At 45.8% G+C, this 16,789-nt stretch overlaps 1 protein-coding gene across 1 annotated transcript; it reads right to left on the bottom strand.

Moving 5' to 3' along the window:
* Positions 1–4,141: 4,141 nt before the first annotated feature.
* LOC142068826 (olfactory receptor 52P1-like) lies at positions 4,142–5,080 on the bottom strand. The gene has a single exon (XM_075118856.1). It carries the CDS (start codon positions 5,078–5,080, stop codon positions 4,142–4,144), a length of 939 nt encoding a protein of 312 aa, XP_074974957.1.
* Between the last annotated feature and the right edge of the window lie 11,709 nt (positions 5,081–16,789).

The following is a 16,789-nucleotide window of genomic DNA, read 5'->3' as shown; positions in this document are numbered from 1 at the left end:
TGAAAGCAATTTAGATAAGAGTTAAAATTAGTTAAATGAAATCAAATACATAGAACAATTGCAAAGTTCTTAGTTCAGGCTTGTTTCATGATTGATGGGATTACGGCTGATTGAAAGCAATCAAGTCTCTGGACTACAAACATCCCTTCCTGGATGGGTTGTTCAGTGCTTTGTTCAGAGCTTCAGTTTCAAGCACAGTTCCTCCAGAGGTCAGAAGCAGGATTGAAGACAAAATGGAAGGGATTCCAGGGCATTTTATATCCTCTGCCATGTGGAAGGACCCCTTTGTTCTTACTGTGGAAAATCACAGCAGCAAGATGGAGTTTGGAGTCACATGGGCAAGTCACATGTCCATGCATGACTCAGTTTGCAGACGGCAGCCATTCATAGAATCATAGAATATCAGGGTTGGAAGGGACCTCAGGAGGTCATCTAGTCCAACCCCCTGCTCAAAGCAGGACCAATCCCCAATTAAATCATCCCAGCCAGGGCTTTGTCAAGCCTGACCTTAAAAACTTCTAAGGAAGGAGATTCCATCACCTCCCTAGGTAACCCATTCCAGTGTTTCATCACCCTCCCAGTGAAAAAGTTTGTCCTAATATCCAACCTAAATCTCCCCCACTGCAACTTGACACCATTACTCCTTGTTTTGTCATCTGCTACCACTGAGAACAGTCTAGAGCCATCCTCTTTGGAACCCCCTTTCAGGTAGTTGAAAGCAGCTCTCAAATCCCCCCTCATTCTTCTCTTCTGCGGACTAAACAATCTCAGTTCCCTCAGCCTCTCCTCATAAGTCATGTGTTCCAGCCCCCTAATCATTTTTGTTGCCCTTCGCTGGACTCTCTCCAATTTATCCACATCCTTCTTGTAGTGTGGGGCCCAAAACTGGACACAGTACTCCAGATGAGGCCTCACCAATGTCGAGATGGTTCCTACAATGAAATGTGAGTAAATAGGTGTGACATGGTCAGAAAGGGTTATGCAACTAGCATGCTAATTGACCAAAATTCAACCTTTAAAGACATATTAGAGAAGTATATAAATGGTCAATAGGACCATTTCTCATAAATAGCAACATAGCCATGGGAAATGGACTTGAGCTTTAAAATGCAAACCTGTACTGTTAGAGAATTAGAGGTGTCAGGGTTCCCTCCCCACTCTTAACTCTGGGGTACAGATGTGGGGATCTGCATGAAAGACCCCCTAAGCTTATTTCAGCTTAGGTTAAAAACTTCCCCAAGGCACAATTTCTTCCTTGCCCTTGGTATCGCTGCCACCACCAAGTGATTTAAACAAACATTCAGGGAGGGCCACTTGGAGCCCTATCTCCTCCAAAATATCCCCCCAAACTCCTACACCCCCTTTCCTGGGGAGGCTTGAGAATAATAACCTAACCAATTGGTTACAAAGTGAGCACAGACCTAAATCCCTGTGTCTTTAGGACACTGAAAATCAATCAGGTTCTTAAAAGAAGAATTTTATTTTTTAAAAAAGGTAAAAGAATCACCTTGGTAAAATCAGGATGGAAGGTAACTTTACAGGGTAACAAAAGATTTAAAACACAGAGGAATTCCCTCTAGGCAACTTTAAAGTTACAAAAACAGGAATAAACCTCCCTCTAGCACAGGGAAAAGTCACAAGCTCAAACAAATGATAACCTAATGCACCTCACCTTGCTTACTTTCACTTTTTGTAGTATGAGAGACTCGTTTCAGGATGGTCTGCAGGAGAAGGAGTTTTCTGCCTGGCCCTTCTCAGTCCCAGGAGAGAGCACACAAACAAAGAGCCCAAACAAAGCCTCCCACCCCCCCACCCCAGATTTGAAAGTATCTTCTTTCCCATATTGGTCCTTTTGGTCAGGTGTCAACCAGGTTACTTGAGCTTCTTAACTCCTTACAGGTAAAGGAGGAATTCTAGGCTACCCTTAGCTGTATGGTTATGACAAGAGGTAATCCTAATTGTATGTGTTTATTTATATCTTGTTAGATGTTAACCATGTAAACAGATGGTTCCTGTCTGTTGGTATATCTGTTGATTCAAAGATCAAAAGAAAATAGTAACATTGAAATTAAACGTGGGTGTAATAATTTCATTGTCTAGACTTCTATTTGATGTTTGTAGTTAACTACCAATGCATGCTTAATGGATAATTACCTTATGCTGATGAATGGAAGAGTTACCAGTGTATTCACAGGAAATAGGTAATTCTATTTCAAAGCAACAATTCTTCATTATCATAGCCTGCAAATGGTCCTTAAAAGAATACTTGGGTCCTGATCCTGTCATCTCAAATCCGCTTCAGCTTCGTCAGGAGAAGCTCAAGTCACAAGGCTGAGGTCTGCAGCTCCATTCTGGATCACCTTGATCCTGAACATTGGGCTGCAAGCGAAGGGTTAATTCTGAAAGATCTCTTGGCAACTCTAAAGCTCACCATCTCGACCATGAAACTGACTTAAGAATTCTATTCATATCTCTATGTATAACGATGTCCAGTTACTGCAGGGCAGAGGGATGCACTGGGTCATTAACTGGGGCCGCCTCCTACCCGCATGCAGGCTCCTTGTCAGGCTGCAGCATCTCCCGTCCCATCCCCAGAGCAGAGGGAGCCCAACTGGGGGGGCTGGGTGGGAGGAGGAGATTGTGATGGGATGTACCTCTGCGAGAAGCCTGAAAGCTGTTGGAACTGCTGTGCCCCCAAACCATTCAGCTGGGTTGGCCTTTCCCCCTGCTCTGCTGGTGACACACAGCCAGCCCCTCCGGGCCCTGTTCTCACCCAACACGACAGCAGGTGTTGCCACACACTCAACTAAGTTACCTGAGTGCTTTACCTAAGCTACTCATGGACCATCAGCCAATATCCCAGCTCCCTAGCCTTGCACCCCTCCAGGAGCATAGAGTCAGAATTACACCGTCTTGCACAACACAGAGATGTGTACGGTGCAAGCTCATTAATTAGCCTCTCCCCCCTCGATGGGGGAAGATATGCACCTTTCTTTGCTAATGGAGCTAAGAGTCCCAAACACTTCACTCAAAAACACTACAGTTAAGATGAAACATAAATCAGGTTTATTAACTACAGAAGGATAGATGCTAAGTGATTATAAGTGATAAAAGAACAGATCAAAACAGGTTGCTCAGGAAGTGAAACAAACCTGCAGCTTAAGACTTATACATGCTTGATAGGATTTGAATCAGCAATATCTCACCCTGACTGATGATACAAGCAGGCTTACAGATTCCTGAGGAACAGGCTGTACCTGCTTTGAAGCCTGGGTTCCCCTGCCCTATTCAAACTCCTTTGTCTTCCTCTGAGCTTCTTGCAGATGTTGAGTTGTGGGGCATTGAAGACAAGAGATGATTTCACTCCCCACCTTTTATAGTTTCTTCCAGTTTTCTGAAAAGTCTGTGTATGTGACGTGCAGGGTCCACCCCCATTGGCCAAACATCCTCCGTTGTCTCCGTACTCCCTCCGTGGAGGCTTTCTTATACAGAGTTCCTGTGCTAGTGGATTCTTCCCTCGATGAGTGTTTATGACAGCAATTAACACTGTCTAGCTAATCCTTTGACATACCTGAAAGGCTGGTTTTGGGTGTTTCCAGCCTCGTATCACACTTTAGGAACTCACACAAAGCATGATTTCATTACTTCATATACAACGCAAGGAGGTATCAATGTTAAGCAGATTAAGCCCTTTAGAATAATACCTCACAGGACATACTTTGTACAAAACGTACCATAATTGCATCACCATGGTAAATATGGAGTGCTTTGGAGTGCAGAGTGTCACAAGGACGATCCAGAGAGTTACAGGAGGTGGGGAGGAGAGGAGAGAGTGAGGGCCAGGGCCTTGAGGGGAAGACACATAGCAGGGGCGTAACCTGGGGGAAGATGCATGGTACATGGGTGGGGCCTCATGCTTCCAGTTACCAGGAATTAGAAAGGCGGCAACCCTCGGAGTTGCACATAGTCAGATTCCCCATTTGTCACACTGACACAGCACAGTAAAGTCAGGAAAGGGTTTCAGGTCTCTTTGACTGGCCAGTCAGTGATTCAGGGAAGAGGGCCCAGCACCATGTCACCAGCCAGCTCTGCATGGAGCTCAGTCTGAGAGCCAGATAACCAGGAGAAAGCTTTAGGACCCTTAATGAGTAAAGAGCTGGAGCAGACTATCCCGAATCTGTTGGCTCCTCACCCCATAGATGATGGGGTTTAACATGGGGGGCACCAGGAGATACATGTTGTTCATGAGAATGTGGAAATGCAGGGCCATATTGTGCCCAAACCGTTCCGTGAGGGCGGAGAAGAGATGTGCGATGTAACAGGCTAAGATGACACAGAAGTGGGAGCCGCAGGTCCCAAAAGTCTTGAGGCGGGCGTCCTTTGTTGGGAGGCTGAAGATGACCCTGAGGATCTGGGTATAGGACATGGAGATACAAAACACATCCACGCCGGTCACCAAGAATGACACAGCCAGGCTGTAGTAACTACTGAGGCGGATGTCGGCGCAAGCCAGCTTCACTACAGCTATGTGCTTGCAGTATGTGTAGGGAATGATGTTGGTTCTGCAATATGGCCACCTCCTCGCCAGGAAGGGATAGGGCAATGCGAGCATGACGCCACGCAGCACCAGGGCCAGGCCAATTTTGGCCACCACAGGGTTTGTCAGAGTGGTGGAATATCTCAGGGGATCACAGATGGCCACGTAGCGATCAAAAGCCATGGCCACAAGGATCCCAGAATGCACCAAAGTGCAGCTGAGAAGGCAGAACATCTGGATGAGGCAGGCGCTGAAATTGATCTCCCTGGAATTGAACCAGAAGATACTTAGAATTTTGGGTACGACGGCCGTAGATGGGACCATGTCGGCGATGACCAGCATGCAGAGGAAATAGTACACGGGCCCATGGAGGCTTGGCTCCCTCTTCACGATGAACAGGATGGTGAAGTTCCCCAGGATGACTATGGCATACATGGCACAGAAGGGGATGGAGAGCCAGACTTGGGCTCCCTCCAGGCCAGGAATGCCCAGCAGGATGAAGGTGGAGGGGTTGGTGAAGTCGGTTGAGTTGGAATCTGACATGGAGTAGGAGAGAAGGTTTCCAACGCTGAGGCAGAATGGTGTTTCCTGCATGTACCGTGCGTTCCCCTGACTTCCTGTATGTGCCCAGGGTCTAGGGCGATGGTCGCAGGACAAATGTCTGGATGGAAAGAAAATGTTAATATTAGACACTACATACACAGCTGGAGGCTTGTCTCATGGAGGAAGCAGGTTGGTCGCTCTTCACACACTGAAAAATGACATTTTAAGGATTAAGATAAATGAATTATGAACTGTCATCAATATAAAGGGAAGGGTAAACCCCTTTAAAATCCCTCCTGGCCAGAGGAAAAATTCTCTCACCTGTAAAGGGTTAAGAAACTAAAGGTAACCCCGCTGGCACCTGACCAAAATGACCAATGAGGAGACAAGATAGTTTCAAAAGCTGGGAGGAGGAAGAGAAATAAAGGGTCTGTGTCTGTCTATATGCTGCTTTTGCCCGGGATAGAACAGAAATGGAGTCTTAGAACTTTTAGTAAGTAATCTAGCTAGGTATGTGTTAGATTATGATTTCTTTAAATGGCTGAGAAAAGAATTATGCTGAATAGAATGACTATTTCTGTCTGTGTGTCTTTTTTGTAACTTAAGGTTTTGCCTAGAAGGATTCTCTATGTTTTGAATCTAATTACTCTGTAAGGTATCTACCATCCTGATTTTATAGAGGTGATTCCTTTACTTCTATTTACTTCTATTTCTATTAAAAGTCTTCTTGTAAGAAAACTGAATGCTTTTTCATTGTTCTCAGACCCAAGGGTTTGGGTCTGTGCTCACCTATGCAAATTGGTGAGGATTTTTACCAAACCTTTCCCAGGAAGTGGGGTGCAAGGGTTGGGAGAATTTTGGGGGGAAAGACGTGTCCAAACTATGTTTCCCAGTAAACCCAGTTAGAGTTTGGTGGTGGCAGTAGATATTCCAAGGACAAAGGATAAAATTAATTTGTACCTTGGGGAAGTTTTAACCTAATCTGGTAAAAGTAAGCTTAGGAGGTTTTCATGCAGGTCCCCACATCTGTACCCTAGAGTTCAGAGTGGGGGATGAACCTTGACATGGTGGCAGAGTGGTGGGATTAACCTGAAATCATTTTGAGATCAATTTGAGATTTTTTGAACTAGAAATATAGATTTTAAAAAGGAAATTATTTTTTCCTTTGGAGCTGCTGGAAAGCAGCTTGTTTTTTCTCTGCTTTGGGGCCAGAGAAGAGATAAAAGAGGATTATCTTTGTGATTTGCAGGTTTTCTTTGCCTGGAGGCAGGGTACTTAACTCCTGCAGGGAAATTCACAGTCTTGGTAATCCAGAAGTTTTTTTTTCTAAAAGTAAATGGGGGGGGGGGGTGTTCTACCCATTTGCCTGGAGACAAAAGTGGCAGGGGCTTTTTTTTTTAGGATTTTGATTTTTTTACAAGGAGCACAAGTTTGAAAAGGATTTTTTTTTTCTTTTGGGCTGCTGGTAAGCAGGTTTCCAAGTAGTTGGAGGTTTTTTGCTTTGATTGGGGGCCAGAGCAGAGACAAGGGAATTGTCTTTTTCTGTATGCTGACAATCACTATCAGAGAATAGGTATTCTAGTCCAGCACAGCGAAATTTTACAGCCAAGTTTTGTTTCTTTATTTCTAAACCTCGGGTGTAAAGTTAGTTAAAAACAGAGGTTAGGATGACAAAATCCATGGCTCCACAAAAGCTGGAATTAGCCAGATTTCAGGCTGAGGAAAAACAAAGGGAACATGAAAGACAGATAGAACTCATGCGGCTGAAGGAGGAGGAGAGGGAAAAAGAGAGGAAGCATGCAATGGAGATGGAGAAGGTAAAGGCTCAGCAGAATATACCAACAAACCCTAGCAATCCTTCTCCAGGTACCACTCCCCATCCCAGAAAGTTCCCCACCTACAAGGCAGGCGATGATACGGAGGCCTTCTTAGAAAACTTCGAAAGGGCCTGCCTTGGGTACAACATCTCTACTGACCAATACATGATAGAGCTGAGGCCGCAGCTCAGTGGACCCTTAGCTGAGGTGGCAGCTGAAATGCCTAAAGAACACATGAACAAGTATGAACTGTTTAAATCCAGGGCGAGAGTCAGAATGGGGATAACACCCGAGCAGTCTCGTCGGAGGTTCAGAGCCCTAAGGTGGAAACCAGACGTGTCATTTACCCGACATGCCTACCACATTGTGAAACATTGGGATGCCTGGATATCAGGAGCAAGTGTTGAATCTCCAGTACATTTGCCCTTCCTAATGCAAATGGAACAATTCTTAGAGGGTGTTCCTGAGGAAATAGAAATACATCCTAGATGGGAAGCCCAAAACTGTAATTGAGGCAGGAGAGATTGGAGCCAGATGGGTGGAGGTGGCAGAGAAGAAGAAAACTGGTCGCAGTTGGAGCGGAGACCAGAAGGGACAACCCCAGACCACACCCTATTACCGGGGGCCGCCCAAAGCTCCACCTACCTCCCAAAGAACCCTCCAGACCCCTTATCATCCCACCACCCCATTCTCCAGCAACCCACCTCGCCCCAGTGACCCGTCAGCTGGACGATGTTTTAAATGTAACAAGCTGGGGCATGTAAAGGCCAACTGTCCCAAGAACCCCAACAGATTACAGTTCATTGCACCGGAATCACACCAGAGGTCCGCAGGCCCAGATACCTCCCAGATACCCTTGGAGCAGAGGGAAACTGTGAGTGTGGGCGGGAAGAAGGTCACCGCATGGAGGGACACCAGAGCACAAGTGTCAGCTATCCGTGCTTCCTTAGTGGACCCCAATTTAATCAACCCAGAGATCCAAGTGACGATTCAACCTTTCAAGTCCAACTCTTTCAATTTGCCTACAGCCAAGTTGCCTGTCCAGTACCAGGGCTGGTCAGGAATGTGGACTTTTGCAGTCTATGATGATTATCCCATCCCCATGCTGTTGGGGGAAGACTTGGCCAATCGTGTGAAGCGGGCCAAGAGGGTGGGAATGGTCACCCGTAGCCAGGCTAAACAAGCCGTGAGGCCTAGCTCTGTTCCGGAAACTTCTATCAGGACCCGGTCAGAGGTGATGGACCCGGAGCCCCGGCCAATGTCTGCAACAGCAGTAGTGGATCCAGTCCCAGAGACTCAGACGGAACCAGTCCCAGAACCGGAACCAGCGGAACAACCAGCACCAGACCATTTGCCAGCACTGAATCCATGACTTGCAACCTCAACACCAGACACCACCGAACCTGAACTGGCAGCAGCCCATAACCCTACACAAGAGGCTCAGCCAGAGCCTGAACCCCAACATAGTGTCCCAGCGGAAAGCGGGTCACAGTCAATGGAAACAGCCCCATCCCCTACATCGCTTCCAGAGGGACCAAGCATAGGTCCACAATCCAATGAGGAACTGATGTCTCCAGCATCAAGGGAACAGTTCCAGACTGAACAGGAAGCAGATGAAAGCCTCCAGAGAGCTTGGACGGCGGCATGGAGCAACCCACCGCCTCTCAGCTCTTCTAATCGACCCAGGTTTGTTGTAGAAAGAGGACTTTTATACAAGGAAACTCTTTCTGGTGGACACCAGGAAGACTGACATCTTCAGAGACAGTTGATTGTTCCAACTAAATACCGGGCCAAGCTCTTGAGCTTAGCCCATGATCACCCTAGTGGCCATGCTGGGGTGAACAGGACCAAAGACCGTTTGGGGGGGTCATTCCACTGGGAGGGAATGGGCAAGGATGTTTCTACCTATGTCCGGTCTTGTGAAGTATGCTAAAGAGTGGGAAAACCCCAAGACCAGGTCAAAGCCCCTCTCCAGCCACTCCCCATCATTGAAGTTCCATTTCAGCGAGTAGCTGTGGATATTCTGGGTCCTTTTCCGAAAAAGACACCCAGAGGAAAGCAGTACATACTGACTTTCATGGATTTTGCCACCCGAAGGCCGGAAGCAGTAGCTCTAAGCAACACCAGGGCTAAAAGTGTGTGCCAGGCACTAGCAGACATTTTTGCCAGGGTAGGTTGGCCCTCCGACATCCTCACAGATGCAGGGACTAATTTCCTGGCAGGAACTATGGAAAACCTTTGGGAAGCTCATGGTGTAAATCACTTGGTTGCCACTCCTTACCACCATCAAACAAATGGCATGGTGGAGAAGTTTAATGGAACTTTGGGGGCCATGATACGTAAATTCGTAAATGAGCACTCCAATGATTGGGACCTAGTGTTGCAGCAGTTGCTCTTTGCCTACAGAGCTGTACCACACCCCAGTTTAGGGTTTTCCCCATTTGAACTTGTATATGGCCGTGAGGTTAAGGGGCCATTACAGTTGGTGAAGCAGCAATGGGAGGGATTTACACCTTCTCCAGGAACTAACATTCTGGACTTTGTAACCAACCTACAAAACACCCTCCGAACCTCTTTAGCCCTTGCTAGAGAAAACTTACAGGATGCTCAAAAAGAGCAAAAAGCCTGGTATGATAAACATGCCAGAGAGCGTTCCTTCAAAGTAGGGGACCAGGTCATGGTCTTAAAGGCGCTCCAGGCCCATAAAATGGAAGCATCGTGGGAAGGGCCATTCACGGTCCAGGAGCGCCTGGGAGCTATTAATTATCTCATAGCTTTCCCCACCTCAAACCCAAAGCCTAAGGTGTACCATAGTAATTCTCTAAAGCCCTTTTATTCCAGAGAATTAAAGGTTTGTCAGTTTACAGCCCAGGGAGGAGACGATGCTGAGTGGCCTGAAGGTGTCTACTACAAAGGGAAAAGTGCTGGTGGTGTGGAAGAGGTGAACCACTCCATGACCCTAGGGTGTATGCAGCGACAGCAGATCCAGGAGCTGTGCACTAGCTACGTGCCAACGTTCTCAGCCACCCCAGGACTGACTGAACGGGCATACCACTCCATTGACACAGGTAATGCTCGCCCAATTAAAGTTCGACCTTACCGGGTGTCTCCTCAAGCTAAAACTGCTATAGAACGAGAGATCCAGGTTATGTTACAGGTGGGTGTAATCTGCCCCTCTGGAAGTGCATGGGCATCTCCAGTGGTTCTAGTTCCCAAACCAGAGGGGGAAATACGTTTTTGCGTGGACTACCGTAAGCTAAATGCTGTAACTCGCCCAGACAACTATCCAATGCCATGCTCAGATGAACTATTAGAGAAACTGGGATGGGCCCAGTTCATCTCTACCTTGGACTTAACCAAGGGGTACTGGCAGGTACCGCTAGATGAATCTGCCAAGGAAAGGTCAGCCTTCATCACACATCTCGGGCTGTATGAATTTAATGTACTCCCTTTCGGGCTGCGAAATGCACCCGCCACCTTCCAAAGACTTGTAGATGGTCTCCTAGAGGGATTAGGATAATATGCAGTCACCTACCTTGATGATGTGGCCATATTTTCGGATTCCTGGGCAGACCACCTGGAACATCTATAAAAAGTCCTTGAGCACACAAGGGAGGCAGGACTAACTGTTAAGGCTAAAATGTGTCAAATAGGCCTAAACAGAGTGACTTACCTTGGACACCAGGTGGGTCAAGGAACTATCAGCCCCCTACAGGCCAAAGTGGATGCTATCCAAAAGTGGTCTGTCCCAAAGACAAAGAAACAATACTTCTTCCAAGGATATTCCAAGGACAAAGGATAAAATTAATTTGTACCTTGGGGAAGTTTTAACCTAAACTGGTAAAAGTAAGCTTAGGAGATTTTCATGCAGGTCCCCATATCTGAACCCTAGAGTTCACAGTGGGGGAGGAACATTGACATGAACAATTGACCCTACTAATGTCAGTTCCATATTTTATGGTGCTCCTTTCGTCAATAATTCCTACACATCGTGGTATGGGAAACATTAATAGGCACCAGCAGGAAACACGAGTGGATGCTGGTTTTCCCTCATTGTTCCTTAGGCCTTATCTGCACTGCCAAGTTTTTTTGCCAAGAGGCAGCATTTGCTGAAGAAATAGTGGAGGTGTAAACACTACAAACACACTTTTGAAGACAGAACTCTTCAGTTTCAGTGACGTAATAAAGGCACCTTAACGAGAGGTGTAAGGGTTTGCAACAATGATTTCTTTTCAAGGCTCTTTGGTCATTGACCAAACTTTCAGTGAAAAAAGTCTGCCAATTTACACATAGGCTTAATGAAATGAAACCCAGACTAGAGAGTCCATGCTGTAGGCAGTTTCCCATTCACCTAATTACTGAAAATCTGAGAGTGGGGAAAAAACACCTTTGCTAAGACATGTGCCGGGGAAAACATCCCAACTAGAACCCACCTCAGGGAAAAGACTTGGGCACCATTGATAGCAGCTCCACAGAAACACCTGCTCATTTACAGTACTGGCCACAACAAAGACAATGTTCAGATGTGTAAGGAATGGGATGGAGAATATCCTGCTTTGGAGATGCACTCACTTTTGGTCACCCAGTCGCTATAAAGGATCTAGTAGATAGAAAGGGGATTTCCCAGGCAGGCTGTGAGAATGGGGGAGGCTGGCGTATGCGGATAGACTGAAAAGTCTGGGACTGGTTAGTTTAGAGAAGAGACAATTAAGGGGGCATACGATAGAGGAGAACAAAATAAAGAACGGAACTGATTACATTGATATGGACAAACAGAGAACAGCTCCCAGCCAGTAATAGCTATCTACAGATACCTTTCAAAAGGGCCAATTCCACAAAGATAAGGCAAATGATCAGCAAAACTGATTGGGAGGAAAAATGTAGACAGAAAAATGGGAATGAAAAATGGGGGAAGTTCTTTAAGAAGAGTTTATGAGAGAGCTAAAAAGCCATGATTCCACAATCAAGAAAGTGGAGAACTTTGCTTAAAAACCCAGTTCAGTAGCAAAGTGAAGGCAGCAATTGAGGGGGGGGGGAAGCAATATATAACAAATGGGGAAAAGGGAAAAGAGATAGCAAGCAATACAAATTGGAAGTTATGAAAATTAATACAGGATGTTACAGACATCAGGGGGAAATCCATGCTTTGCAGGGCTAAGGATAACAAAAAGGAGGTTATTAATTATATTAAGAAGAAAAGAAATCCTAGAAAAAGTATAGGCCAATTCCTAGAGGGAGAAAGGAAACTTGTAAATGTTGAAGAAAAGGGAGATGTGTTCAAGAATTAGTTTTGTTCTGCATTTGGAAAGGAGCAGTATCAGGTACTCAGATCACATACGGTCATGAAACACTTTCCAGTCCATTAGCAGTCAAGGAGGATGTTAAACAGCATCTATAGTAGAACCTCAGAGTTACAAAAACCAGAGTTACGAGCTGACCGATCACCAAACATCTCATTCCGAATCAGAAGTAGGCAGTTGGGCAGCAACAGACTCCCCCACCCCAAAGGAAATAAAAGACAGTTCTGCATTAAACCTAAACTGCTAAAAAATAAAGGAAAGTTTTAAAAAGAAGATTTGACAAGATTAAGAAACAATGGAAAATCTGATTTTGGATAATTTAAAAAAAATCTAGCATGATCTAATTGTCCCTTCTGATCTTAAACCTATGAATCTATCGATAAAGAAAGTAGGTCAAGCATTTATATTTACTCTGTCTCATAACACAGGAACAAGGGAACATTCAAGTACATTGAAAGTCTGAATATATAACACTGAGAAAGGAAAATTGTTTACCTAATCCATATTTGGCCAGTGGAACTCGTTGCCACAGACATTGTTGGAGCAAAGAGCACAGGTGAATGGGATTCACAAATGGATTGGCCATTGTAGGTGGTGCTGGGGACACCATGTTTAGTTAACGCTGTCTGACACATTCAATTAGGAGACCTCATTTTCAGTTGGTTATAAGTTTGCCAAATTTTAATCGTTTGGACTGAAATTTCCCACACTGGGTTTCTGCTTCTAGCTGAATTGTTTTTGAAAGTTTCAGGCATAACAGTTCAGCCAAGTTCTCAACTGAAGCCAGGAGAAAAGAGGTCTTGCCCATGTTGAAAAATTCAAATAATTCTTCCAGTGAGGAGCCCTAGCCCCTCCATGATTTCCATCACAAAGTCAGGTGAGAGCCACCCCTTTTAACAGCCAGAGGCCTGAAATGCAAGAGGAGGAGGGAGAGTCCCTGTGCATTAACTCACACACAGCTGGCTCCTGAGGTCTTTACTCAATTCTTACTCCAAGGGGAGTTTTGCTTCTGTGGGGCCTGAGAACGTATGGGCCACAGCCTCATAATTTGGCCTTGTATTCTACATCTACTGAAACCTTTCATTCTGGAGCATCCCCGTGCCACTGAAGTGCAGCCACCTCGGGGCTGGAGCCCATCAGCCAGGGGCAGAGAAAAGGGGACACTTTGGCCAGTGATATTGGAGCAAACTCATCCCCTGTGGCAAGGGCCCCAGCATGGTTAATGGTTTTGCAGAACGGAAAGGACCACAGACCTATTCTCTATCCCATCATACTCACGTTGCACTCCGTCTGTCGAGCAGGTGAGCTCCTCAGCAAGAGATGGGTACCTGTGAATTCTGAGCCAGGCGTGTCTTCCCTGGGAACCCCCTGCACGCAGCCATTTCCCACACCTCTCTCACCCCAGCATCTGCAGCAGCATCCCACGCCGAGAGCCGACCATGGGTGTGCACCATTTATAATCTAGCTGTGCACACTCCCAGGTGGGTTCACTCAGCCTCTAGGGGAGAAGTGGCATCTGGATGCAAATAGGCTGGAAACCGTAGACACTCTAGCCAATGTCTCTCTTTCAGTGTCTGTGCTTCTGTGTTCTTTATCCAGGTTTAGAAGTAAACAATAATTAAGGGACGTTCCCCAAGGGAGATGAGAACTCTTGGGCTCTCCACTGAGTCAGAGAGGAATTGGCTGCTCTGTGTATTTGTGTATATTTAAAAAGTAGAGTTGATTAGGAAGAAAACTAGGGATAATGGGCAGCTCTCCAGAGGGTTTGATACCCTGTAAATGCCCAGTATTAATGGGTAGATAGTAGACAGAGAGATCTGGAGAAAAGTGACTATATGACGATAACAGGGTTTAAAAGAGAGCTGGATAAATTCATGGAGGTTAAGTCTATTTATGGCTATTAGCCAGGATGGGTAAGGAATGGTGTCCTTAGCCTCTGTTTGTCAGAGGGGGGTGATGGATGGCAGGAGAGAAGTCACTTGATCATTACCTGTTAGGGCACCTGGCATTGGCCACTGTCGGTAGACAGGATACTGGGCTGGATGGACCTTTGGTCTGACCCAGTACAGCCATTCTTATGTTCTTATGTTCTTAAGGTAAGTGAGGAGAGATACGAACACTTTCTGCAGGCACACAGGGCTATCGCTAAGGCATCAGAAATCAGTAATTCTCATCAGTAACTGTCATCATACTGTGTAACACCTTTCATTGAAGGATCTTCAAAACACCAAGTAAAGGAAAGTCAACTATCAACATATCGTCATTATACTGAAAGGTAAACTGACGCAAAGGGAGACTGACTTGGTGAAGGTCACACAGAGAATGACAGACAGAACCCAGGACTCGTGACTTCCCTGCTCTAACCATGATCTCTCCATTAGTAACTGAGTGCATGAGAAGAAGGAAATGGACTCATGGTCTAGCAGGGCTTGTTCTTTAGGTGGGTGTGACGGACTTGCCCAGGATGCAACCTGGAAAGGGGGTATCGCTGAGCCCTCTGGCATACCAACCTGGGCTCTCTTTCACACTTTGAGGATGTGACAAACTGCAATCCTCTCCAGGTTTGGACTCTCACAGCCAGACAACTGCACCCAGCTGCAGTTACATGAATGTTTTCACGAGGCACTCATGAACCAACAATAGAGAGGCTAAAGCCAATTCCCCGCCTGCCCGCCCCTACCCCCAGAGTTCCCCAGGCTAGGAACCCAGAGCTGTACTGTCTTACTCTGGTCAGAAGCCCAGAGACTGTAAGTTTATTACCCAGTCCACCCCTCCCTCAATGTGGAGAGGACAATACATTAGCCCCTGTTCCTGAGCACATTTCCCTTTTGCATTTCACACAACACACTGTTTTAGATTAAAAAAAAAATATAAAACCGAGTTATTAACTGCAGAAGGATAGATTTTAAGTGACTATAAGTAATAAGTGTACAGATCAAAGGAGATGACCTAAGAAATAAAGGAAAATGACTATCTGAGTTCTATAAACTTGACAGGATTTGAATCACACAGTGTGTCACCCTGATGGTACAAACAGTCCACCGTTCCTCCATGCACAGGCTAGAAATGCCTTCAGCCTGGGAGCAAATCCTCAGTTCTGTCCTTGTTCCTAAGATTTTTCCAGGTGTTGAGTTATGCAGGGGAGTGACGCCAAGCGATTTTCTTACTTCCACCTTTTATGGCTTCTGTCATTCAGAGGGACCTTCATTTTTCCAAGCAGAAGCCCCCAGCACAATTACCAGAAACGCTCAGGCACAAATGGAGTCCAGTGTCACATGAGCTGCTCATATGCCCTCACATGCTTTCAGAATTTTTGGCACAAAAATGAGACATGCATACAAATAGGGTAGTCATATTCAGCAAATCATAACTTTTTCACTGATACCATTGATACCTGTTCCTTTGGGGGCACAGAATGTCACACCTCCCCCCTTAGTTTACTGCAGAAGTGTTAGTCACTGACTGGGTTGGAGGGAGTGTGCCCAAGGCCTTCTTAAGGTTTGGAACACACAATGCCCAAGCGTTGCAAACCTTGGAGTGTGATCCACATGTTTTTTTACAAAGTTCTGTGTGCCTTCTATTTGTCACTAGAAAGCCTGTCTTTGTAAATGTGCAGGATTGTCAACCATTGTGTTTTTCCAACGGGTGATAACTCAATGCAGATAGTCATCAATGCCATGAAGTGGTTTGCCTCAGTTTCCCCTTCCACACAGCAGACCAGGTTTATTATGCTTTCCCTGCCGTAACAAGCTTTGAGACTGTTTAGAGGTGTTAGCTGAGAAGTAGTATTCCCATAGGGCTTCTTTTTTACTACATGTAGCAGGTTACAACTTTTGATAGAATTTACCATCAGTACCAAATTCTTTGTTATAAGATTTACCATTAGCAACAAACATTGGATGAGGCTTTCTTCCAGCAACTCACGGAAGTTACTAGATGGCAGGCCCTGGTTCTCATGGGAGACTTCAATCACCCTGATATCTGCTGGAAGAGCAATACAACGGTGCACAGACAATCCAGGAAGTTTTTGGAAAATGTAGGGGACAATTTCCTGGTGCAGGTGCTGGAGGAACCAACTAGGGGCAGAGCTCTTCTTGACCTGCTGCTCACAAACCAGGAAGAATTAGTAGGGGAAGAAAAAGTGGATGGGAACCTGTGCAGTGACCATGAGATGGTCGAGTTCAGGATCCTGACACAGGGAAGAAAGGAGAGCCTGCAGAATATGGACCCTGGATTTCAGAAAAGCAGACTTTGACAACCTCAGGGAACTGATGGTCAAGATCCCCTGGGAGAATAACATGCGAGGGAAAGAAGTCCAGGAGAGCTGGCTGTATTTTAAAGAATCCTTACTGAGGTTACAGGGACAAACCATCCCGATGTGTAGAAAGAATAGTAAATATGGCAGGCGACCAGCTTGGCTTAACAGTGAAATCCTTGCTGGCCTTAAACACAAAAAAGAAGCTTACAAGAAGTGGAAGATTGGGCAAATGACCAGGGAAGAGTATAAAAATATTACTCGGGGATGCAGGAGTGAAATCAGGAAGGCCAAATCACACCTGGAGTTGCAGCTAGCGAGAGATGTTAAGAGTAAC

This window comes from Caretta caretta, chromosome 1 (assembly GCF_965140235.1).
Source record: "Caretta caretta isolate rCarCar2 chromosome 1, rCarCar1.hap1, whole genome shotgun sequence".
In the NCBI taxonomy this organism is placed as follows: Eukaryota; Metazoa; Chordata; order Testudines; family Cheloniidae; genus Caretta; species Caretta caretta.
This window is presented reverse-complemented; position numbering and strand designations above follow the sequence as displayed.

Coding starts and splice junctions, on each gene's coding strand:
- LOC142068826 (XM_075118856.1), bottom strand. CDS start 5,080: ATGTCAGATTCCAACTCAACCGACTTCACCAACCCCTCCACCTTCATC.